Consider the following 27,929-nt stretch of genomic DNA (forward strand, 5'->3'; position numbering starts at 1 on the left):
TGAACTAAATATACCCGGGCTAAATGACAGGCCAGACGTCTTGACATGAACGTCTTGAAATGACAGACGTCTTGAAAAAAGGCCAGGTCAAGAGTACCCTAAACCGGAGAGCATGTATGAAAGGAATAATGAAAGTGGACGAAGCGAAAGAAGTATGTAAGGATCGTAGCAAGTGGAAAGAAGTGGTCTCTGCCTACCCCTACGGGAAAGAGGCGTGAATTTATGTATGTATGTATGTATGTATGTAAATGACAGGCAATCCGTCATTATAAATATTCAAAGAGGAAAATATTAATTCACGATCGCATTCAGCCCTTACATTGTACAAGCACTGTAATCTAAATGCGGTGTTCCGATTAAATCGCCCCTTCTCTCCGCGTAGCACGGAGCTATACGCAGGCCGTAGCCAATTCTGATTCATTTCATTGTTTGTGAGTAGAGCCGCTGTGAAGCCCTTTGTTCTCTTTGAGTTATGAGACATTAGTATGATCGATGACGTCATCTATACTAATACTTCAAAGTATATACTTATGTATTACTTCCTTTGCCCGCTTCTACTGTACGTGGTCTCTGACATATATCATCCATGACGACCCCTATAGCCCAGTGGTTAGTGACCCTAGTCCGTTTCTACAGAGTATAGGTCTCGGGTTCGAATTATGGTAGGTGCAAACATTTATATGATGAATATTAATGTTTGTTTCCGGATCATGGATGTTAATAAGACTATGTATGTTTAAGTATGCATATTGTATTAAATATATCGTTGTCTCGTGCAGAAAGTACAGGCTGTGCCTGTTTTAGGGCAAGATAATTTGTGTAAAAGTGTGTCAATATTATTATTATCTATAATGCGTTGGGATTTTGACTCTGTTGTGGGTAGACCAGTAACCACCATGTGGGTTTCATACTTTCACTTTTTTTTTATGGAATAGGAGGACAAACGAGCGTACAGGTCACCTGGTGTTAAGTGATCACCGCCGCCCACATTCTCTTGCAACACCAGATGAATCACAAGAGCGTTGCCGGCCTTTAAGGAAGGTGTACGCGCTTTTTTTGAAGGTACCCATGTTGTATCGTCCCGGAAACACCGCACAACTCAATCAATCATTCCACAGCTTTGTAGTACGTGGAAGAAAGCTCCTTGAAAACCGCACTGTGGAGGACCGCCACACATCCAGATGGTGGGGATGATATCCTAATTTGTGGCGTGTCGTGCGAAGGTGGAATTCGGCGGCAGGAATCAGGTTGAACAGCTCTTCGGAACTTACCCTATAAAGAGCATAATAGAGCATTGCATTGGTGATTTTTGATTGGGACCGTTATATACTTGGTTATCTCACTTCTCTGTATACAATAATAGAAGAATAGAAACTATTTGAATTATTAATGCAAAACATTAACGCTTCTCTGTTAAATCTTAGTTTCAACATTTGATAAACTATTGTGCGAACTTCAAATGAACAAGATTGAGTTTGAAACTTGCTCTTATAGGATTAACGTCAAAGTTACGAACTGTTGAAATGAATAAAGAATACAAGTAGACATGACACATTTTTACGTGAAGCTAATAAAAATATTAGCTTCACCTGTATGTATGTTTGTTTGTAAACGACCCACTTTGAACGGCCATTTTCGTTCAAACTTCGTAGAGTTATCGAGGACCGATGTCAATACATTAATTTGATAAAATTATTCCATTTTTCAATTTGCAAAATAAGATTTTTGTTAATTTATATAATTTCCATCTATCATCTATAAGGCAGGAATTGATGTTAATATTAAATTTTATTTTCTATCTTTAATTTCGGTTGTCTATTATAAATACCGTGTTTTTTAGTTTTTTCAACTACTATTTATATTAAAAAACGGATTACGTCAACTTGCGAATTCACTATGTCGATCACATTTTATAATACAACTAGCAACTTTGCTATAAAAAAGATCCGATCGGTGTTAAACTTCACATAATCACACGGTCGGCTTATCTTAAGATTAGCCTGAAACTTATAAAAATATTAGTCCAGTCTTTGGAAACATACACTCTGATTTTTATTAATAAAGATAATATTTACTGGGAAATAACATTTAAGGAACTTGCTTACTCATACGTTAAACAGTATACTTTTTATTGGTACCCCGCGAACATAAATGATGAAGGTATGGCATAAAGGCTGTTTCTAGTGTAATGGGCAACGCATGTCTTACCTTTCTGACGTCATTTGTGTGACAGTGAGAGCAGTCAAAGCGACAGCCTTCCACGTATTAAGATATTTTTTACTTTATTGGTACCAGGTTTACATAAATAATATAGTGGTCATAGTTGTGTTGCTGGATATAACTATCGCGTGCAATGCCTCATATCGTGATATAGCATAGCGATATAGCGTAATAGAATTTCATATTAGGTTAAAGATCATGTTTTTTTTAGAAAATATCATTGTTAATACAAAAAAGTAGGTAGCTCTTAAATCATTTATACGTCTAGACAGACTGTCAGTGAAAATGTCGAAAGTAATTAAGGTTGACAGTTAACCTATATTATTTAGAGCAATGCACGCACACTAACACAAAGTAATGTACAAATCGCGAGTGTTAGACGTAGTTTGTCACGCACACTAAAGTAATAATCCTGCCCTGTTTTCATCGGTTGTCTAGCAGCAAGAGGCTCTATCTAGACGTATAACTTATCTAGTCACAGTATTAAATAGCTAAGAACTAATGTTACATTACAATTTAATGAAATATTTCTTAAATTTAATCATCAGACTGGATCGATGGACAGACAGGCCAGTAGCCACTTGTGGCCTTTATCAAGGGATCCATTTAACCAAGTGATATATTATCTAAGCAAATGTTTGTTTACAAACGACTCATTTGAGCTATTCGCATATATTCGATCGCAGCACGGCACCGCACTCCAGTCACCAAAGAAGATGTAAATACGTGCAGTCATTTGACAAAAGTTTAAAACAGTAGTAAATACAGGATGGCGATTGGCGATGAAGTATAATCTGGCTAAGTTTGAAAGCGAACAGTTGCTTAAAACGTTGTGGATTTCGGCTATCTCAGTTTTTCATAAGATCATAGCCGATTAAAGTCAATCTATCAATATCTGCAAGTTTCATACAATCGAGTGAATCGCTTTTTTCTTAGAGAGTTTCGCTGGGCTTACAGTCGCTTTTGAAAATCCGTTGCAATTAGCTATTTCGTTTATCATAATAAACAGAGTTAATTGTAGTTTTACTAACGCTTAGTTCCGACGCTTTATACTATAAAGCTTAGCTTCTTTCGGGTGTCCCTAGACGGCACCTTTTTCTTTTCTTGTTAAAAACGTCGTAAACATATAATACTTGAGGCGTTCCCCTAATAACTTATGTTATCCATCATATGATCTATTTCAAAACGATCTGAGATATGGGGTAAGAAAACACAAGCAAAAGATATACTGAAAATCATACACAAAGTTGATCGAATAGGGTTTATTGTATAAGCTGCGATCACATTGTCACGATAAGGCAAAGATTTGCGTTGCCGCGACACACGTGGACAAGCAATTCATCATAATATAATTTCTTCAAATAATAACTAGACTTATTTGAAGGTTGACATTTTTTCTTAAGAATTATTAAGAGAATTTCAACATTTGCATTTGCCTAAGAATTGTAATTGAAGTTAAAACTACTGGCTGCGTGAAAAATCTGGAAAAAATATATGAGTTCCTGTCAAGGTTGACTTTGACATGCTCGTGTTACTACGCTTGTGTCAGATTAGCGATAAAAAAATATTAACGAATTTATATATTACACGAGTAAAAAATTCTAATCCACACTGTAAATTCTTACATTACATTACTTACATGTAACGGAGTAATTAATAGTTTTTTCAATAATTTTTAGCAAGATACCAGACATTCATTGACATTGATATGACATTGTGCATTGTTTGAAGGGCGCCGTAGCTGGTGAAATAACTGGGCTAAATGAGACTTAACATCTTGTCTCAATGTAACGAGGCTAATTAAGATGTCGCTCAGAATTTCGTGTTCAATCAAAAATCCTGAGAGGCAATGCATTTTCTTGAGTGATAGGGATCACTTATCGTCCGGTAAACGTCTTGTTTCTCCCGTCACTTTTCCTCTTACTCTACTACCTACTTCAATAATATTTCTAATTCAATAGAAAAAAACGTAAATTTTGTTTTATTTTTAATCTGCGTCTTATCCTGTAAGTAAAGAGAATTAAATTTACAACTTTTCTATTTGATAAAGTAAATGTCGAAATGATTTTATCAAATCAATGTTGAAATGAAATAATATATATTTATATTCCTCGTAGGATTTACAGTTTTCCTTGTTTATCAATGGAGCTTCCTTGTACGGTTTTCTCAGGACGATACGAGATGAGTAGATACCTTTAAAAAAAGGCGCGTTCACTTTTCTAACGTGCCGGCAACGCTCCTGTGATGATCATTTAGCATCTGGTGGCCCCTACGCTCGTTTGTTCTATCCTCCATAAAACTATATCACATAAGTTATAAGATACAAACAAACTACATCCTGTTTGGTTCGCATGTGTCGCAAGCTAGGTTAGGCAAGCTATGAAAAAGATTATGATTTTAAAATAAACTGCAAGCCAAATATCATAACGGTTTTTTTTATTGTTTTTGAGGCATATTAGTGAAAAATATCTGTTTTTTTTTTTGAAATAACATCTTTCTTTCTCTCGCATTTTTAAATTTTGACGGATAATTGTTGTTTTACTATTGATACAGTGTTTAATTTTTTTTTTATAATTTTATAATTGAAAGAATTTTTTTTAAGGAATTTTTAATTATTGATAGTAAAATAGCAATTTTGACTTAGCTAAATCCTGATTACTCAAAAATACCTCTTGTTTAGATGTGGTTAAGGAAGTAATTACTGTAGACCAGCGGTGCTCAAACGGTCGATCGAGATAGACAGGTCGATCGCGAGTGCTTTTTGAGTCGATCTCGAGAAAAAAATCCGGTATAATAAACTAAAATCGGTAATAATGTACCATCTTATGAAAAGTATGCTCAGGAGTCAGGAAATGCAGTGTCACGCTTCGACATCTAAAGTCACTCTTTAGTTAAGCTTAGAACTTAAGAACGCGTTTGTTTTGTAAGAATCAATAAACTCGCAATTTTGAATAATAATTATGAGTTTTTTCATTGACATTTAAGAGCAGACCTACACTTACCTTGACTAAAAAAATGCATATTTTGCGCAAAACTAATATCTATGTCATCGTGACACTCTACCTAGACGACAATCCTTCATCACACATACTTGAAGCCTCTCAGAGCCGATCGATCGTAGTCTACAAATTTTGAGGTAGATCGCCAGCAGTTCAAGCTTGAGCACCCCTGCTGTAGACCGATTGCTACCTTACACGACGTGTTGACTAAAGTTTTCTGATTCAACTTGGTTAGATATACGAGTAAGATAATTGATGGAGAGTTGCCCTTGTCACAAATGTATCTGTAACATTATGTTATCTAAGTAAGCTTTGCCTGATTCAATTGCTACATTTTCTAACTTTTCCGAAGCTTTTAAGAACTTTGGTTCAAATGCAAGGTAATGTCAACATACTTTGAAAGTCTTGAAGAAATATTTTGTAGGTATTCCTGATAATTTTAATTAGTTAGTAATTGATTGATAATTCGGCCAGGCTGTATCCGTGATGACACCAAGTAAGGCTCCCACTGAAAACATCCACACAAATTCATAAATTATTTGTTCAATTAGATCAAAATAAGGTACCCACGAATCGAATGAATGAAATCATATTAATCTAACTTAAGCAAAGCAACAGATAGCTCGTGAAGAAGGTATATAACTAAAAAAAAATTTAAAATTATAAATTATCCACTTGTTAACAATATATAAATTTAGTTTCGCTATGATTTCCTTGGAAACAAGAAAAAAATGAGGAAACCCAAACAAAGTTATGTTTGTGAAGTAGAAAAAGTCGAGTCAATAGAATTATTCCATGATTGATGTAACTTTTCACAACTTCATCTACGGGTAAGGTGTTTTATACGCCTCTGTGGATGAAGTGGAGATATTTTATTTTCGAGCGACATCGCAATAAATCAACCACAAGTGTTCTGTATTGATAAAAATGTTACAGCTTACGTTTCTTTTCTCAGTTCGTGATATCAGATCCAACTGCAGATTTTACTGATATTTATATAATTTTGGAACGACGTTCCTCTGCGGGCAGTATATCTTTTACACATCTTTAAAAAATACTGATTTATATACATCTAAACAAAATATCTTGGTATACATATGATTAATCTATTTGTATAAAAATGAATTGCTGTTCGTTAGTCTCGCTAACTCGAGAACGGCTGGACCGATTTGGCAAATTTAGGTCTTGAATTATTTGTGGAAGTCCAGGGAAGGTTTAAAAGGTGAATAAATAGGAAAATGCTGCTAAATAAAATAAAAACAACAAATTTATTTTTCCTTTGATGCGTCCATACATAATTACTATGAGAGAATTTATTGACGCACGGTTTGACAGTTCTGCTGTGAAACAAATTCATTACGACAGCAGAGTGCATATTTTACCAAGTAATTTTTGATGTTATGATATATAATTGACAAATTCATATAAAAACATTATTTTATTTATTATATACAGAACAACGCCTGTCGGGTCAGCTAGTTCATAATAAAATAAAAGTAAACATTGAATATTTTATTTAAAGAGTAATTGCTGTTGTGTGTTCTATAAATAATAGAGAAGCCAAAAAAGTAGTTTGTCTGTTTGTTTGTTTGTATGTAAGTCCGAATAAAACGCAAATACTTATAATGAATAGATTTAATCCTTCCACACAATATTTAATTAATTTAACTTGTTATTCAGAACTATAAAAAAGTAAATTATTTAGTTTTGATTATTTTATCGAATACATGTTCAACTTGTTTCTATACAAGTGATCTATACACAATGATATATACACAAGTGATCCTCACCAACAAAGATTCGTCTTCATAATTTATATTAAATTTAATATACCTTATGTACTGTAATAATGAAAATAGTCATAAAATAGTAATAAAGTTTTATTTGGATTAATATGTAAGATAGGTAAATGTATATTAATGGCTTACTGACAATAGACCAAAAAACTTACCATTTATTGTGAATCACGCGAACGCACGATAAAAATTAAGTACCATTAGCAATTCTGATTTCTGACCAATCATTAACGACATTAAGGGCTGTGAATACAACCTTGATAAGTTGAAATTAATACTTGTCCTTAAATTTGCTTTATTTGTGGGAGGCAGGCCAGGAAAGTGATGATAACAAAATATGTTATGGTAAAAAACTAATAAAGTATAAACTAATTAAATATAGGCAAGAACTTAAAAAAAATGAACTTTCAAATGTAAATATAAACAAGAAAATCTTTCCATAGAATCTGTATTTGAATGTGATAATAATAAGGGATTTAGTGAAAATAATGATGAATGTATTCTTTCTTAATTATTTTAAATGATATGTATCAATAAATTAATTTGTTTTACTAAAATTTTAACGTAAATATTATTTTTCATGTATAGAAGCGCACTAAATAAATGTTCAAATACTGAAACATAATTTATAACAAAAAACTACTTCCTTAAATATTTCTAAAAAACCCCAAACATAATGTTGTTTTTTTAACTGTGTTTTAAAACAATTGTGATTTTCCCACAAATCTTTGGGTAACCGTACATACAAACAAATATGCCAATATTTTTTGGAACTTTTGTCTCGCAATATTTAGTACACATCTAATATTTTATTATTTAGAATAGTGATCACCAAACAAAATCATAATCCATAATAATACAAGTTAAATGAAATAGTTATACCTGATTATGTCTCTATTTAACTGAATAGAACTCTATTTTAAAGACAAAACAATAACTGTCTTTATCAGCTTTATATATTTAAACGATCAATTCTTGTTTAGACATAAATAACGGGTTGCACTCCGGGAGTGCCGGCAGAAGTGAAAACTTGAACATTAACGCTGTGAATTTCTGAATATTAGGGAATAATTACGCATCAATTGCTTTATTCATCAGTATAAAAGTACTAGCCGTTATGTGGTTAAATACAATATTCATTTATAGCGCTATCGTACACAAAAATTGCAATATATTATATTACATAAAAAATACTTCATTACTATTACAATTATTTACATTAAAAGGTTTATTAATATCAACTTTCATCCAAAATTTCAACGACTGTCTTATGAATTTTCGATCAGCCCACGTGTGCTGACGTAAGTTTAACATTTTATACCCATCCCAAGAAAAGTGCTCAACGCCGCTAAACAAGTTTTCACTTCACACAAAAATCGAGACATTTAATTTCCGTTCACTGTGCTTATGAATGTGATTCAATATTATCCCGTTACCGCATTGAATTAAAGCAGAAACAACAAACACTTTCATGATAGTTGCAAAAAAATACATAGAGTAAACGTCTCTATGTAATCCCAACGGACCGAGATTTACATAGAGTATTGGATTGAAGACTATTCAAGCAGTATTGCGTGCGTGCCACACGGTCAATTGGATGGAAATGGGATTGGGGTGCACCAGACCAGAAATGGGAGCACTATTGTTTGACCGAAGCTACAAATTTCAGAACGATAGTTTGTAGGTCAACGTAAATTATAATCTTGTTCAGAAATCTATTTAGAACCAGTCTTTATGTGCCTTTCAATTGAAACCGGACCTGGCACCAAAAATCACGTGATCAATTATTCGATACTTTGCCAGATACTAAGGAGATGACCATGTTTATAAAAAGTAAACTTATTATTATTTTCATCTATATCGCTGAATTCGTTATCGGTTTAGTTATCGTACATTACTACGGCGAACAGTAAAAAAAAAAGAATGAGCAGCATGAACTTACATACCGATTTCGCGCGAGTCGAATGCAGTCGAGACCTGAGGTAAAGATGGAAGGCCTTACAAATAAACTTGGTGTAAAGTTATACCTGACAATAAACCAAGCATATGCCAAATGTTGACTATATCGCTGACAACACTGTCGATACAATGAAAATTCTGCAGTTTTCCGAATGTCAGTCTTGCAAATAGGCCCGGGAAACGGTTATAATTAGTCCGATTAAACCAATCATAAGCAAAATATCTATTTGTAAACATTTTTGCATATTCGTGGTTTATTCTCAGGTATAACTTAATACAAAGTTTATTTGTAAGGCCGCGAGAGTATCTCCCCGCTGTCACGCGCCTGCAGGTGGAGTGTTATGCCGTACTTGACAGTTGTCGTACACTTATCGCGTTATCACGTTAATGCTGAAGTTGAAATCAAAGCAAAAAATGTTCTAGATGCGCACACAACACACATGGTGTTGAAGAATGCCAGAACAAAAATTTTAGATTAAATAAGTAGGTTAAAATGATGTTAAAATTAATAAAATATTTTTTCATCACTTTAACTTAATTTAAATTGTTCTAATTTTTCGACATACACATGATTATAATTAGGTCACAGCACTATCTCATTAGATAGTTGTGAAACTGGGCATTGATGGTCGAAAGTATTGTATAGTTCTTGTTCTCAAATAATGCGCGGATCTTAAAAATAAATTCCTCTTGCCGCTTCTTGAATCAGGTGGCATTAAAGTAGGTTAATCACACTCATTGTCTTCACTTGAACTCCTTTTATCAGATATAATTAATTTTCAAATAAATCATGAATAACGAACGACAATAATAGTTTTCCCGCGTTAAAGGGCTGATTTGCTTTCTTTAAAAAAAAACAACATCTTATCTGCAAGCTAGATCGAAATTTAAATAAAACCTTTGATAAATGATCTCCTTGGTTGACTTGTTTTGAAGTAAAAGATCGTTTGAAGACCATTTTGAAATTAGGTAAATGACAGATATGAGTTTACTGAATTTACTGTTATTTATTTGGTCGCTTAACCAAGACGCATATGGTTTTTAATACAACTTTTGCCGGCTGCTGCTCGCATTTATTTGGCCAGAATAATAAATTCAATTTATCTCGATGAAGGCTCATTCTTATTAACTTACTTGATGAATAGCTTGAGCTTATTATTTATTTAGTTCTCATCTGCTTTTGAATTTAAAGTTCAAGTTTAAGTGTTACGGCTCTTATGATACACCGAAAGAACTCTAGAATTCATATAAAATACATGAAAATGTATTCAATGATGCATACTTGTAAGCATTTGCTCTTACTGCCGCAGCGAATTTCTAACAAAAATTTTCATTTTTTACAATGATTTTAGATTATGCTATAATATTTACGGATATAAAATGTATATTGGAGTTAATAACTGATTCAAATCATTTTAAAGAATGCAAAGTGTAATTTTTGATGTTTTCTTATTATACTGCTTATAATGTTGTTAAGAAACCTGCATTGCGAAATCTTATTATATTCAAAATAATCTTAATAAAGAGAGAATTTTCTCTCTTTTCAGATCCTCGAATGGCATCAGTGTATTAAATAAATTAAAACACTTTTGGCGAGTGTTGAGCCCTTTTCGTATGATGGAGTATTTGTCTACCTATAATTGTGGAAGATAAAACCTCGCAACAGGTAATACCACCATAGCCTACTTCCCACAAAACTACCTCTTAACTAAGTAAGTAAATAATATATAAAAAAATAAGTAAATCCAACAGTCGATGTTCTGTTGAAATAAAATTATGTTGTATATAATATTCTCTTGTCCTGATGTTTGTTACCAAACTCCTACGAAACGGCTCAACCGATGTGTATGAAATTATGTGTGCATATCGGGTAGGTCTGAGAATCGTCCAACCTCTATTCTTCATACTCCTAAATGATAAGGGTGACCCACCCCTAAATATATTTTTTTGACATTTTTTTTTAAATTTATTATGAATCTGCATTAAAGAATACAAACGACTTAAAATTTTTACACCTATTTTTGTATCAATTTTTATATTATTATGTTCCATCCACACATCCACAATAGGGTTGCAAGATGGCAATCGAATATAATAATTATAATAGTACCGGTCTGAGAATCGGTCGTCATCTACTTTTACACCCCAAAAAAATTTATTCGGTATGGCAGAACAATACAAATACAATACGCTGGGTGATTTTATAAATTTGTCGAAATCAAGAAATGGTCAACAATAAAGTATTATTCCTGTGGGCTTGCCAAGGAGCGCCCGAAGCCGTGTTTATTTATTATCAGTGGACACACACAATATCTTTAAATCTCATTTTAACGGTGCGTCCTATTTTTAGTGTGAAAAAGTTATGATAATAAAAGGAGAAACCTCGCGCTTCCAACATACTTGCTTAATTAATATCTAATCCTTACATTTTCATTATCATAAATAAAAAATACGAACAAAATTGAAAAAGTTAAAAAAGCCGTTCTGAGCGTTTTTACTTACATCCAAAAGATCACCCCAGTTTTGAAGCAAACAAACTAAATAAAGAAATATTCAAATTGGTCAAGCCACTTAGTCTTACCTTTTTTTATGAATATAAGGGACTAGACGAGCAGGATGTTTAGCCGATAGTAATTGATACGCCCTGCCCATAATGATTACAATGCAGTGCCGCTCAGGATTCTTGAAAAACCCAAAAATTCTGAGCGCCACTACAATTGCGCTCGTCACCTTGAGACATAAGATGTTAAGTCTCATTTTCCCAGAAATCTCACTAGCTACGGCACCCTTCAGACCGAAACAGTAATGCTTACACATTACTGCTTCACAGCAGGAATAGGCGCCGTTGTGGTACCCATAATCTAGCCGGCATCCTGTGCACTAATAAACGCTTGTCAAACGGACAGGAAATGATTTATTCCTTTATAGAATTGCAGTATTGTATATTATGAAAAATTTCCCTCGAAGATTTGCAAGAGCTACAACAATCGATTTTCAGGTGCGGAACGTATGTCAATTCTTCTCCAGTCTCGGATTTATTGACACAAGCCGAAAGCGCTGAGCCTAATGACAATTCCGCACCCGAAAAGAACAATAATTGTTAATACATTTGCGATGAAAAACATTCATCGCGATCACTATTAGAACACATACTTGCAAATTTCAATCATAAAAGTGAAGAATTACATTACATGAAAGTTTCTTTTTTTGTAAAAGTGAGTTTCTTTTATTTTTAAGGAAATGGCAGGGCATCGGTTTCAATACATCCAGGCAATTATTTATGTAATTTAATGTAATTATTACATTAATTAATTAATTATTACATATAAATTTAATAGTACTTACGCTGTAAGTTATTTCAATGAAAATTTCTGAACAGAAACCTTTTTGATTAAAAGCCTTCCTTATGCATTTGGAGGCTACATGCAGGAGGAAATTAAAAAGCACTAGTGCAGAAAAGAATAACTTTTCGCACATTAAACTCGCATTGAAATCACTACTTTCTTAGCAATTAATTTATTAAAATACTACCTTTGTCTCAAATCTCATTATTCCTTGAAATAAAGCTACCTCTACTAATATATATATAAAGGAAATCATAGCTGAATACAATTTTTATCCAAATATTAGAGACGCTTCTGAAATACGCGCCATGAATTTATATAATAGGGTTAATGTGTAAAAAATTCTAAAAAAATATACTTTAATGAAGTACTATACATGTTTACCATTGCATGGGAAGGCCATTTATGCCTTTTTTTTATGCCAAATTTAAATTCAAATATTTTTATTCAAAATAGGACTTAAAATCACTTACAGAGTGTCAAAAAAACTACCAACCATTCAAAATGGTATGCCTCAGACCTGAGAAGAACGGATGCAAGAAACTCAGAATCTTTATGGCACAACTCTGAGGACCTGTACTCAACGAACTCAATAAGCATTCATTTATTTCGTCTGACGCAATCTGATAGCGGAAGGTCAAAAGTGTGCTTAAAAATAATGTAAGCACACTATTCTCCTTAGTCTTGTGTCAACCGTCACTGTCCGAATGGGGTGCTAAATTCAACATAGGACGTAGCCTGAACTGGATAAAAGTTGAACATTGCTGCTTATTGACCAAGAATATTTTGAACAACTTGAGTAAATGCGGTAATGTATAAATATAGTAGTCGAAAATTATTAAGGTGTAACTTCAGTCCATATTTCTAAAGAATATCGGGTAGTAGTAAATAAGACACGTCCTTCCGTAACGAGGTTTTAATTGTGACTAGCAAAGAGAATACAATCACTACGTTCTGTGAGTTGCGTCAAGTGTGATTCTATACATTATGATAATACCTTTAAGTACATACATCACACCTCTCTTCTAAATCAACACTAGGCTAAGTGATCCACATAAGATTACAGCTAACAGATTGTGTACGTGTTATTAATCTAATCACATTCATTGCTTACTTAACTATGCCCCCACCAAATCTAACTTATTACTACGATTAACAATTTAAATAGGTTACTAGTAAGACACTGTAGCCGTTTAAATGGCTATCTACTTATACTCGTATGTATGGGTAAGTACAAATTTATATTATATACTAACTTATTCCTGGTCATCGTACCCCAGTCGCTGTACTGGTTTCCTATCCCTTAACGGCCGTCGGCGAGCCACAGGAGGCGGCATTGTTTTATACGACATGATTTGTCTATATGTATAGAACGTCATTGCTACTAGCGAATAAATTTTTGACCATGTAAAAAATTGACCAAATGGCGTACAAATTGTAGTCGTTTAGGACGAGTACGAAGGATATCGTAAAGTTTAGAATGCAGGCTGTAAAGAGCTTAATCGGTTTCTCCCGAAGTGTGAATCTTGTGAGGCTGAGGCGTTGAGATCGGTTTTACGAGTCGGGGCATTCTCTCTGTAAGATTGGCCGTCTATTTTTATGAAAATAAGGGACAAGAATATCAAGACGTTCAGCTGATGGTAATTGATACGCCGTGCCCATTACAATACAGTGCCACTCAGGATTTTTAAAAAACCCAATAATAGCTGATCTGAGGTGGCTGTAGTGAACAAAGCCATCACTCTTCTATGGGCAAGCTTCACTGGAGGACAGTGTGTCAGCGTTTTATCTTGCGTTAGCGTTGGCAACCGCCGCGTGCGTATTATCATATCGAATCAACTTTTCATCACAAGTCATATTTAACCCGAAAATATAAATTTTTTCACCGTTTTCCATAGCCAGGAGTCCTATCAGCAAAACTCAGTAGGGGCCATAAACCTCGATCCACAAAAGCGTGGTTGAAAACGAACTTTTTTCTGACTTCATCAGAGCTGAAGCCGCCATTAATTCCCGAGCTTAATCTGGATAGTGATTTATGGTCAGTTTAAGAGATTATATTACACTCTAAGCTACTTAATTAGTTCTGAAAATAATCCGTTCGATTGACAGCGTAAATTTTTCCCATGGCTATTATGCGCCTTTCAATTGATAACTGGTATCGTATAAAATCTTAAGGTTCATAATATACATACATAACTACATATTGTAGAACAAAGTCCTCCACCACGTCTGTCTGTGCATCTGTTCGCGATAAAATCAAAAAATTGTATTCAATAACATTCTGTATGCATATACTTTACTTACTTAATACCTTAAAAAATTGGAATTAAAAAGCGGTTATGTACAAGCTGATAACACAAATACGATATTATTGTTTTATTACTTCATAGTATTATAAAATCAGTAAAAAATTCACCTTTCATTTTTAACTAATTAACTTTGATTACATTTCCTATGGCTTTATACTACATTATTCCCAAATACTTACATAATTCGGTCGGATCAGCTAGTATTATTATATTATTATAAAAACAGAGAGACACTGTATTATTAATTAATATTTTAGGAAATATACAAACTTCTGTTCCTTGTAACAATATTTACAGCAATGCTAGGTATAGGTGCAACAATTAATTGTATTCGTTTAAAGCAATAAATACTAGGATGACTGAGCTTAGCTCGGTGTACATAAAGGATTAATGGGTTTGCGACATAAAAGGTTGACCCAAACCAAAGAAAGAGATGAAGCTACATGCGAAGAAAGGGAGAGAGATACTTGGAAAATGAAGGGAGTTAAAGCTCGATAAAACGCGTTTTTCCACTGATGACTGTCGTTTTTTCATCTAGAAAAATCCTGGTAACATAAATTTTATGAAAAATATTAGAGCTATTTCCTAGATAGACAAAATATATAATTATTAATATTTTGTGTATTTTATCTATATATATCTAAACTATTCGACCGATCTCAATGAAATATTTTGTAATAGATCCGTTGAAGCTCAAGAAAGGTTTACATATATAATTTATATGGCAGAAACAACGTCTGCCAGGTCAGCTAGTAAATACTATAAGAAATCCATAAAAATACTTTCAAGTGAAGTTCAGTAGAATACCCCTGGATCACCACTAGTTTATGACTAACGATATTTTTTCGTTTCTTTTTTCGAATTCTAATTTCCAAGAAATTATTTACCATAGAGATGAATTATAGCGATATTTGTTTGTTTTGCTAACGTGAAAAGCATGTCAAGTATTCACATAACCAACTGAAGTCAGATATCATAAAAATGTTTACTCCCATAGTGAAATAAAGTCTACAGAAATTTCGAAACTGATGCATAAAATGCATCAAGTAGTGGAGAAATCAAGACTAAAACTTTCTAAAATCGTTATAAACATCGAATAATATGCTAAAATCATTTAGAAGTAGCTCTGGAAAAAAATCACGGGAAGCGAATACGCGTTCTTTACCGCCGTTTACCTAGCAGGGTGATTATTAAACTACTAAACAGTAGTAATCTGATAAAAAAACAAAATCTACCCACTTTATACTTTATAATAAATGGTTGATTAGCATATAAATTACTATTGTGCTTTCGTGCAAACTACTATCCGAGCCAAGTCCTAATCAGTCTTAAATTTAGTGTAGGGAATGTCTTTCATTATTATTATATCAAGTAGAACGACATTACGGCGTAGTTTGATTTATAGAAGCTTTCAGAATTATTTGTTTTTGTCAGTGACGTAACAAAATAAGGTTGCTATCTCCCTCCGAGTACAATATTCGGGAGAAGGAAAACAGCTATAATTTAGATTAAACGGGCGACCTTACGTTTTAGTATACATACCTACTACATCTAAGTATATCAAACCCATTAATGAATTAAGCTTTATTTTCATCAACATTTGATGTTGACTCTATAATTTGATTTGTAATCCTTGTACCGTTTTACGATTTTGTGAGTTAATACCTTTAACATTAACATTAACATTAATTTCCTATTTTCGTGGACACTTTTACAAAGTCTGAAAATATGGAGCTAATGAAAATTTAAAGAATTTTCAAGCAGAAAAATACTTTCATTTTCATCAAATTTAAGTCTTATATTTTTTAAATATACATACTTACTACTCATACAATTAAAAAAAATATGGTTGCAATAGTACTTCTGAAACTTGTGGTCAATAGGCATAGATAAGAAATACCATTACCATTGCCGTATGTCTAGGCAACGCAGCAAATGTTGGAAACTGTCCAAGAGATGAAACAGTTAAGGCTTCCAGCTATAGGTCAATAGCTGCAAGCCCAGCGATTACAAGTTGCCAGAAACTTTAAAAATTCAAAACGGGAAGTTGTGAGGGTAGTTAGTAATTTTCATTAAAGGTGAAAACTCAGATTTCGCTCACCTTCACTTTTGACTCACCAGTATTCGTTTATCTACTTTCAAGAGCCAAACGGCTAGTAAGCAATGATTTCGTATATAAATACTTTATTATAATAATATAAATACTAAAAATTTATACAAGTTCGCGGCGTCAGTATGATTGGTATGAAAAGATGCCGTAATCAATATGATAAGGAAAAAGAAGACCACAAGAGTTTATCACTCGCGCGTAAGTGTAAACAAACTTTAATCCCCAGTCTATTTTCGATTCATATTCCTGTTCAGATAATTTTCTGCAATCCCTTAGGATGAGTCTGAGTAGTTTTAGTAGTTTCGTATCCAACGTTTTCACAGATCGTTTATTTACCTTTTTGTTTGTAAAGGTATAAGCGCTGAATATGTGTTGCAGATATTTACTATCAATAAAAAATCTCATGCTACCCTCCAAATCGATTGGGCCTCAATTATACCGTATTAACTTTTGGTATTGATATCATATACATTTTTAAGAATAGTATAGCATAAAGAGTGTGTATTTCACACAGCTTAAGTTTAGAATTTAGATTGACTACAAGGGCTGAAAGAAGAAGAGATACATGGATTAAAAAAAATAACGGGAGTGCCGGCAAAAGTGAATACTTGAATATTTTGGAATAAGTTCGAACAATTTCTTGTATTTATCAGTATAAATGTACTAGCATCTGGCTGGTTAAATACAATATTCATTATTTGCGCTATCGTACACACAAATTACAATTTATATTACATAAAAAAATTAACACTTCAGAACTATTACAATTATTTCATATTAAAAAGTTCAGAAAAATGAACTTTCATCCATAAATTCAACGACTGTCTCACGAATTTTTGATTGGGTCACGTGTCCTGACGCGAGTTTAACATTTTATACCCATCCCAAGAAAAGTGCTCAACTCCGCTAAAGAAGTTTTCACTTCGAAAACTGCTAAGTCTCTTTTTTAATGCCAATTAAAATTAATAATTAAAAATTTAATAAAAGTCAACCTCAAAGATGTGAACGTATGAATGACTATCTTTGTACATCCACTTTTAATAATGGGATGTTTATTAAAAAGAAGCCCATGGCTTACAAAGAACTAAGCAAATATGTTATATTTACTCTCCCACATAAACTCCATAGACTTCGACAATATTGTATATTTTTATTGAAAAGAACGCAAAAAAAGAATGCTGGGAGAGTTTCTTGCGCCGCTTCTTCTCTCTCAGAAAGCCATTTGTTTCCGAAGCGATAGTAGTATCTAGTATATTAGAAATAGCATCAAAAAGAATTCTAAAGGAATCAATTTTGTGAAAATAAATGCCTTTTTTGGTTATCTTCTAGAATTGATCGCAAAACAGTAAGTATTTCTGAGTGGGGTCCCCAAACCGAGGTCAGCCGCTACCGACGGCCATAAGTTAAATGACACAGTGATTTGCTTCGTTAAGAGCTCCATCATGAATGTAACAAAGTGCGGTCGCTACTCGCTTGAAATATTGATGAATTTTTGAAGTGAAAACTTCTTAAGACGTGATGAATAATTAATTTCGTATTGAATGAGACTTGTCACGCTCGGCTTTGTAAAATTGGATCTCGTCGACAAGGCGCTTAAAACAAAAACACGCTTTTGTGATTCCTCTGGTGTTGCAAGAGAATGTGGGCGGCGGTAATCACTTAACACTAGGTGACCCGTATGCTCGTTTGTGCTGCTATTCCATAAAAAAAAAACAGAGTAAACAAAATTTAAATAATTGCTCTTATCATAGCGTTACCCCCTCTACTTGATGTTATGTAAATGCTATTATTGTAGCTAGTATTGTAAAGGCTTATGCTGTGAACTACACGACAGCTGAAGGAAAACTTCAACAAGCGAGTTTAACCATACAAAATACGAATATTTTTGAAGTAAAAACTTCTTTAGCGGCGTTGAGCACTTTTCTTGGGATGGGCATAAATGTTAAAATCGCGTCAGGGCACGTGACCTGTTCGAAAATTCGTAAGACGGTCGTCGAAATTATAGATAAAAGTTGATTTATCTGAGAACTTTTTAATGTAAAATAATTGTAATAGTTTTGAAGTGTTAAGTTGTTATGTACACATGTCTTAAATTTGAAAAATCGGCCCAGCCGTTAGGAGGAATTCACTAAAATACACATGAGCAGGAGAATTATATTATATGGACAGAATTGAGAATCTAAACCAATCTCAAATTCACTGAAACATACAAAAAAAATCATCAAAATCGGTCCAGCCGTTTAGGACGTAGTTTAATTGTGAATCTAAACCATTCTCGAATCCACCTGAAAACACACACCAATCTCAAATTCACTGGAACACACAAAAATATCATCAAAATCGGTCCAGCCGCTTAGGAGGTAGCTCAATTGTGAATCTAAACCATCCTCGAATCCCCTTGAACTCACACAAAAAATTTCATCAAAATCGGTCCAGCCGTCTAGGAGGAGTTCAGTGACATACACACGCACTCAAGAAATATATAGTGTTAATTTTTTTATGTAATATAAATTGTCATTTTTGCTACATTAATGCTAGTAAGTACTTTTATACTGATAAATAAATCATTTGGTGCGAAATTATTCCCTAACCATTATAAAATATTATAAAATGCACAACGTTAATTCGTTCTATTATCATCAAAATTTATAGTAAGAATATTATGTGCAATTATAATTCTATACAAATTACTCAGTCAAACTTTGCTCTGACAAATAGCGGTCTCATAGGTAATGTTTCCATTCACTCCAATTTTTATCGCTCAACATCTGTATCTAAAATTTTATTCCTATAAAATAACGAATATTTTTATAATATAATACCTATAAATGTAATACAAGCGACACGAGCTTCGCTGTATGCAATTGACAGCTGACTGAACGACTGCCTCGAGGCTCCCACCCGCTGGTAAACCAATTTTTTCGTACCTACAGCGTCGAGTGACACGCCTGTTAGTATAAAAATAGAATCAATAACAGCAGCACTACCCCATAATCATATACCACTATGACATAACGCTGTGAGTTACTGAACTACGGCGCTTGGGGAGAAATTCTTGAAATACGGTCACAGTTTTATTATTTCTTTGCAAACTGTTTGTTGTTTGCAGCTTAAATCTGCCGAGTATTTGTAACCAATATTCGATAGAAGGCAAGCAAATACATAACGCTAATACTGTCTTAAGATCTATTCTAGTATTTCTATTTCCTACAGTTGTTTTTGTTTTCGTTAGTTAAAATTTATCGAACCAAATGTTGAGTTTTATTGAGTGTATAAATGCTAAGAATTGTCTTTAATCAATTCGACTATTGTTTCGTCTCTACACGAGGCATCCTCAGGAGATGTTTTCTCGCAAAATTCTAGCACGAGACTCAATGTCTCGAAAACTGTTTCGCCTGATTCCTGCCTGCAATTCCACCTTCGCACAGCACGCAACAAATTAGGATATTATCCCAACTATCTGGATGTGTGGCGGTTCTCCACAGTGCGGTTTTCAAGGAGCTTCCTTCTGCATACTACAAAGCTGTGGGATGAGCTTCCTTGTGCGGTGTTTCCGGGACGATACGACATGGGTACCTTCAAAAAAAGCGTACACCTTCTTTAAAGGCCGGGAACGCTCCTGTGATTCATCTGGTGTTGCAAGAGAATGTTGGCGGCGGTGATCATTTAACACCGGGTGACCCGTACGCTCGTTTCCTCCTTTTCCATAAAAAAAAAATGGCGGTACTTGTGTACATTTTAGTGTTAAAGTTTTATTAAGTGTTCAATAAAACTCAGAACATTTGGATAATAATGGATTTCCGCAAATTTACGCCTAATTCAACAAAAAAAAATAACTTACTAGCATACAAATAAAAAATAATCTACTATTATGTAAGTACGAAAACTTCTGTCCTCCAAGAGTTATTAGCATTTGTTGCCTAAGCTGTCAGAATATAATGTACTTTACTCTATGCATAATGTAAATGTCTCTTACACCGTGTCAAGTGTACACGTCAGTTGCCACTTAAATAGGCGCGCTTCTGGAGTTCAGACATATTTTATTATATTGATAAAACAAAACTAAATTGATTAAATATATCGTAAATTTATTTTAGAAGCTATTGCTTGATGGTGTTTATTTTGTTATAAAATTCATCAACAAAAGATTCATTATTTTATTTTTAACCCTACTGTTATTATGTCGATTGTGGTTTTATGGGATAGGAATAATAAGCATATGGATCACTTAGTGATAAATCATCATCGGCTTCTATAGGAAGGTAGTTCATACCAGATTTGTTTTACGAACGATAGTTTCTAAAAAACGCTTTGTGGAGAGACGTCTCATATTCATAATATGGTCTCGATTGAATTTAAGATAAAGGACTCGATAGATCACGTAGATTGAATTAAAATTCATTTTTTTTTATTTAAAATAGGATTTAAAATCACTTAATGAACGTCAAAAACTACCACCCATTCGAAACCTGAGAAGACCGTTCGTAAGTAGCTCAGCGGGCTTTTTTTCTTAATTTAGTTACAATATGTGTATTTTCATTCAATAAAATTTATAATTTAAGAGCTTGAGGTCGTTCACTACATTACCAGTCTGTGGTATCATTAAGAAAATCATTCATGTTATAGTAACCTTTACCACTCAAATGTTTTTAAGTCCGATAATGTTTGACCATTACTAACCGACTTCAAAAAAGGAGCAGTTTCTCTATTTGAATGTATTTTTTTATGTTTGTTTTTGGCTGGTGATTTCCGTGTGGTACCATTTCAATTTGGTCCAGTTTTGACAGTGGAAACCGTGAGAAAATCATGTGTCTTAAATTTGCATAAAGTGTGTGCGCAACAAATGGACGAATAACTCAATATCACACCAACCGATTTCAGTGATTCTTTTTTTATTGAAAATATATACTTCAAGGGTAGTTTGTTTTCCTTTTGTACTTTGATTTGATTTTCATGATTATAACACTAGAAATAAAGGATTGTTTTTAATTAATTCTAGTAGGCTTCATAATATACCCAATAGCTATAAGGGTAAATATAAACACTTTTATAATAAAGTCCCAGCCACTGTTCAGGCATTATCAATAAATTAATTAAAATACTTTACAGCTGAATATCTAAGTGACCCGACAGCCTGGGACTAGATGATGATTTTTTTTTTGGCAAAAACAATGACAGTACAATATTGTATATTTTATTAAAAAGAGCGCAAAAGAAGAATGCTTGGATTTGGAAATTCTTAGCGCTATTTGTTTCCAAAGCGGTGGTAGCGTTAGAAATTCCATCAAAAAGAATTATAGAGGAATCGATGCCTTATATGCCTTATTTTACTACAGTAGTAAGCCTTAAAAATCTTTGTTCCAAAAAAGTACTATTTTTGGTCGCAATTAAAAGCGATTAAAGATGACGTAACGATAAAATTGGAAAATTTATAATTCAGCCTATAATATTGACATTTTAATAAACATAAATAATATTTTAGTATAATAATTATAAAATTTTAATTAGATCACAACAAAATCATGAGTTGCATGCCTTTGAATGTACCAAAGATATGATGACAACCGCTGAAATAAAGATCTCAATTTAATTATTTTTTGCAAAATTTCAATCGAATTGTAGATTATAATATAGAAACAAAAAATTACCGCAGAACTGACACAGTCTATCTACACATATAAATTATCTAAGAACAAAATAGTAATAAAAATATTCAAATCAGTCAAGCCGTTTTTGAGATGGAGCGTGTGTTTAAACAGTAATTGATTCATATTTATTTTTCTCTTACAGGAAGAAAACCACGCAATTAGAATAATATGTAAATCATCCTTCAATCGATAAGCCGTGAATTGTGTGAACTACTCGTAACTTCAGCAAAACAAGACAATGGGGAAGAAGAACTCAAAACTAAAGCAAGATACAATTGATCGGCTCACGAACGCCACTTATTGTAAGTAATACTGTTTAAGTTTCTTATAAAAGTATTACTTCATCCATCCATAATTATCCAAATGATTTTGTGTATTATTTAGTGTTAACTCTGCCAATATTTGTCTTTAAACAATTTGACACGAGTTTCGTCTCTACACGAGGCATCCTCAGGACGTGTTGACACGCCAAAACAAAAAATAACATGTTTACATTGTTGAATGAACAAACAAATTTGGTCCTTTTACCATTGTTACGTATCTCTTCCGTGGGTAATACGTCACAACAGCCGACCAATCACAGTGCGTCATGTCATGGGACGAGGGTATAAAAGAGTGGTTTACGGCTCATTTGATTCAGTCTCGTGTCAGATTTTGGCGAGTCAACACGTCCTGAGGATTCCTCGTGTAGAAGCGAAACATGTGTCGAATTGTTTAAAGACAAATATTGGCGGAATCAACACTAATCATTTGGTTACTTCTTTATATTAAGTATTTCAACGACATTTCAATATCCATATTTGGCTAAATATTGTCCCCACATGACTGTTTGAGATAAAGATTTTACGAAATGACACATCCTAATATAATTTATACGTCTAGATAAAGCCTCTGGCTGCTAGACAACTTATGAAAACAGTTTTATTACTTTAGCCACGTCTTACACTCGCGATTCACACTCTTTCTTTGGTCACTTTGTGTTAGTGTGCATGCATTCCCTAAAATAGAGGTTAACAGTCAATCTGAAACTTTTTCGTCGTATTTACAGCTGTCTATCCAAACGAATAAATGATCTGAGGTCACATCAAGAATACAAATAAGGGAAACGTAGAGATTTAATTTTTATTTTTTGATATAGAATGTATGCCTTCAGTGTATATTTGCAATTGAATGTTTCACAACTATGGATAAGCTAAGTTCCTTAAAAGTTATTAATTTCGAGTAGGATCTAAATTTTAAGTACTTAATATATACGCAGTCCCAATATATTATTTTAAGAGAGGTTTTTATCTTTTTGGACGTAGTTCCTGAATAAAGTTTCAATCCACAAACATAAACAATTACTTGTCATTATCTGAGACATCAACTTGACACCGGTATTTTTTTTCAAATAAAAGTACAGTAGCTATTAGAAAATATATTAGTGAAATATTTGTTGCAATTGTATTATTCAATAAGCAAAAAATGACAAACTTTTCTTTTATATTAACAATATCAAAGAGTACACATTCATGTTTACGTAAATAGTATGTATAGACATTATTTGGTAAAGGTTGACCTCGGATATTCAAAGTTTTATGATAAGAAGACTTAGGGGACGAGGATACACCGTTAAAACTTGTGTAGTAAATATTTCATGTATTTCCAACATCCGTGCACTTCGTTGTATCGTTTTATGTGGCGTATACACACATAAATTTGTAGCAGTTTTCTTTCCTGTTGTTTTGTGTTTACATGGCACAATATACTCCCAAGAGATACCGAGGTAAATTTGATTTTCGCAAAAGTTTCCTTTAAATTATTTAAATTTTGAATAAACGAAGTACTATATATATTTTTGTGATTAATATCTATATTATATGTCATGAAAATAATCATTGTTTGAGGCTCAATCACGCCTAAACCACTGATCGTATCGACATGAAACTACCACCATTCGATGCGACATTTATCCTAGATGGTTGATAGCTAGGGAACGGCTAGTAAGATATATATGAACATAAACTAGATACTATGTCATATTAAAATAACAGCAATGACTTGATCGCTGTGAGTACAAAGTCTGTGTCTGATCTTAGCTCTGTAATGGCTGCAACGTTTTTATTTTGGAAACTGGATTCAGTCTCCTTGCATTTAAATTAAAACCCACGAAAGTGTCGACTTAATCCGATTGAATAGTCCACTAGCTACTTAATCCAATTAATTTAATAGTGCTTTTAGAAATGTATCTATGAGCATATAAGCGAAAATGGGAGTCGAGTTCAATATTTGGATAATTTGTGTTTAAGGACATCAGAAAAAAAGAATTCAGAACTTAAGGGTGACATGATCTGTATATCGTATACCTTAAATATATGTCGGGGCAAGGCCGGTGACATGGTCAGAATCCTTGTGGTTATCCATTTATCTGGGCGTTGAACACACAGCAGGTAAGACATAGTCTTATACACACAATGTATTAGCAACAAACGTTACAATCATGATGGTAAGTACACTTCAGAAAGCCTTATCTTATGTATAAAATCCTCGTGTCACAATGTTAGTTACCTTACCCCTCCGAAACGGCTTTACCGATTTTTACCAAATTTTATATGCATATTCAGTAGGTCTGAGAAACGGCTACAATCTATTTTTCATCCCCCGAAATGTTTATTTAATTTTTTGACAATTTTTTTTTTTATTTTTGCTGGGTCAGCTAGTGATTATGTAATAAAAACGTGGTGTTCTTGACATGCGCATGCGACGCAACCGCCTCGCTCGATAGTTTTTCCTTGACTGCTACTTGGCGCTCGCCCGGCGCCGCCTGATCTCGACCGCACTCGCACCGAACGCCGATTACACTCGAGCACCGATACATCATCGTACTCGACGTTCGACGTTTTTGAATACGACATATATCTATAAAAAAATACAACATTCTCAAACTCATTCATTTATTCTTGGTACAACAACAGCTTCTGCATTTTAAAAATATAGATTCATTTATTTCAACATTCGAATTACTGCCACAAGGAAGATAATTAACGATAATTGGAATCTCAAGTGTTGACTTGATTACTATTTATCGGAAAATATAAGATAAATTTTATGTGAAAACCAGCAGAGTTATCTGGCGCTTCAAACCAATCTGTTATAATGTCAAACAAAACAATGTCAATACACTGTCTCATTTAAATGATATTACTTTGGATCAAAATTGAATTGGATGAAACAAATTTGATCAGTTTGTTATTTTTTTTTTTCGGAACCCGAGAGGTCTCGGGTTTTGATGTAATTTTAAGAAATAAGACTACGTCAAACGATAAACTAGAAACCCAGAGACGAAGAGAGCTCAAATGTATATCTAGCGTTAATTAAAAAAATGCGCGTACACCATTCTAAAAGGCCAGCAACGCTCCTGTGATACCCTGGTGTTACAAGAGAATGTGGACGGAGGTGATCATTTTATCTGTGATCTCCTCATTTGTCTTTGCATAAACAAATTTCCTTTCGTTAAAATGTAATAATATTGTTCCGTTTAATAATGCCTACTGTCCTAGCTACCAGCAGTGTCATTACATATCCGTTAAGTTCTACAAACCACGAAATTATTTTTAATTTTGTAACATATTTGTTTTGTATATTTTCTGGGACCATTTTGTAAAAGCATATACATCGCTCAACAAAAGACTTCCTAGCTCGAATTGACCGAGTAGGAGGCATAAAAAGTTGATATTTGTTCCTGGTGCTAACACTATGTTTATCAAGTTACTAGCACATTCGCTTATGTGCCTATGAATATATATAGTATTACCAAAAATGATTTTTAACACATGTCTTTGCCATCTTTGACTATTTATGTCTAGATTATTTTTATTCTATGGTAACATCTCATAAAGTCTCCACATATGAAGAATAGGACAAATTAATGTATGTTACAACTGTCTTTATAATATAAAAAAATGTAAAACAATCCAGACATTCAACGTTTGGGGCTTTAGACCTTTGAATGCTTTTCGCGTAGACAGCTGGCTAACTATACGTAACCCTCCCGTGTCACTTGCAAACAGAATGTTCGTAGTGTGTAACGAAAAGTCCGCCGCGAATAAAAACTTACTTGTAACCTTTTTGTAATTCAGAAATGATAAATGATATATGGACTAGATTATCCTTAGAAAATTTATTGAATTATTGTAAGGAGCGTCCCAGAATTTGGCGAGTCAACATGTCCTGAGGATGCCTCGTGTAAAGGCGAAACAAATGTCGAATAGATTGAACACAAATATTAGCGGAATTTACACTTAAGATAACTATGATATTGATTATACTTATTACCGGATTAAGTAAATTAACTTTATAATTAGAATAAATTACATATAATACCAAAGTTCTTCAAAAATATTTTGTAATTGGTGATTAGTTCTTGCTGAGGCCAATAAATTTCCTATGCACGTTATATTATATATATGTATGTATTAATGTGATCTTACGACGAAGAGTGTTTTAAGAAAGTAATTTTAAGCTAAGAAAAAATAATCCAATTGTTAATATCTAGAAGGCGACTATATCGAAATATAAAATCAGATTTAATAAAAGTTTCCGGTACTTTTTATTGAACACCCTTCGTATATGCACAGAGTCAAACTGATCTTAATCATTTAGCCTATTCAGTTCAGCCTTATATAAATTCAAAGGTATTGCTATAAACAGGTATACCTTATGCATTTGCTTTGCAACATAGATAAGTAATAGAGTAGAAGATTTTAAGTTAAGTCTGTTCGAAAAGATTCTATCTTCTCATTCGATTTAATTAATCAACGGTACCGTTTCGTTTTTAATCTTTCGTGTTAAAGAGATGTGTTCTCGGATATCATATCACTATATTAGACCTTAGAAAAGACCTTGACTGGACGGGTCTACACCGGTCTAGACTTAGGCTGAGACATACAGAGCATACTTAAACTTTATTATTTTTTAAGGCGTATATTGGTATCAAGTAGTTAGAACATATAAATATTGATTTTCAGGAAATAGGCACATTTAAGAAAAGTGAAAAAAAGTCTAATAACGTACCCAATTATAAAATTTTGAGCACCTCTTTCTACGGCTATTTTGATTTCCCCCCCCCCCCCACACACCCATTTCATTCATGTACAGAGTCGTATTTGCACGATTTACGCGGCCAAAAATATTTTTATGCGGAATTGGTATCTAAGCAATGTAAATAAATAAAAAAACAATTTTGATGATAAATATATTACTGCCACAAGGATGATAACTTAAGTGTATATACATTATATATTTACAAAAAATCAAAATAATACAATTTTCGCTCTGTCAAAGGGAAATAGCGTAGAAATGCTAGTTTATTGGCATTCTTCTTCACTCTCCGATGAACTTTCTGATATATTGTGGTCTGCAGGTGCAAACATGGCCAAAGTTTTAGGTAAAAATGATCCAGATTTCCTTTTTTTCAGTCCGCATGCTACTTAGCATAGGATCAAAAGTAAGTAAAAGGTGATTAAAAATATCCTGATTACAGCTTTGCCTTGAAAATTTTCTCGC

The 27,929-nt window shown here is 33.3% G+C and overlaps 1 protein-coding gene across 6 annotated transcripts in view; it reads left to right on the plus strand.

Moving 5' to 3' along the window:
* The window catches only part of LOC126978565 (frequenin-1), a 201,373-nt gene that overhangs the window by 71,050 nt on the left and 102,394 nt on the right, over positions 1-27,929 (plus strand). For 2 of the 6 annotated variants that reach the window (XM_050827513.1, XM_050827515.1), the window contains exons 2-3: positions 10,522-10,640; positions 22,528-22,687. In XM_050827513.1, coding sequence (XP_050683470.1) covers positions 22,624-22,687 — 64 coding nt within the window. In that variant the 5' untranslated portion in view covers positions 10,522-10,640; positions 22,528-22,623. Of the gene's footprint in view, positions 1-10,205; positions 10,259-10,521; positions 10,687-22,527; positions 22,688-27,929 lie in introns of those variants that run through there. The other 4 variants (XM_050827514.1, XM_050827519.1, XM_050827516.1 and 1 more) reach the window with 3 other exon arrangements.

Source organism: Leptidea sinapis, chromosome Z (genome assembly GCF_905404315.1).
Source record: "Leptidea sinapis chromosome Z, ilLepSina1.1, whole genome shotgun sequence".
NCBI lineage: Eukaryota > Metazoa > Arthropoda > Insecta > Lepidoptera > Pieridae > Leptidea > Leptidea sinapis.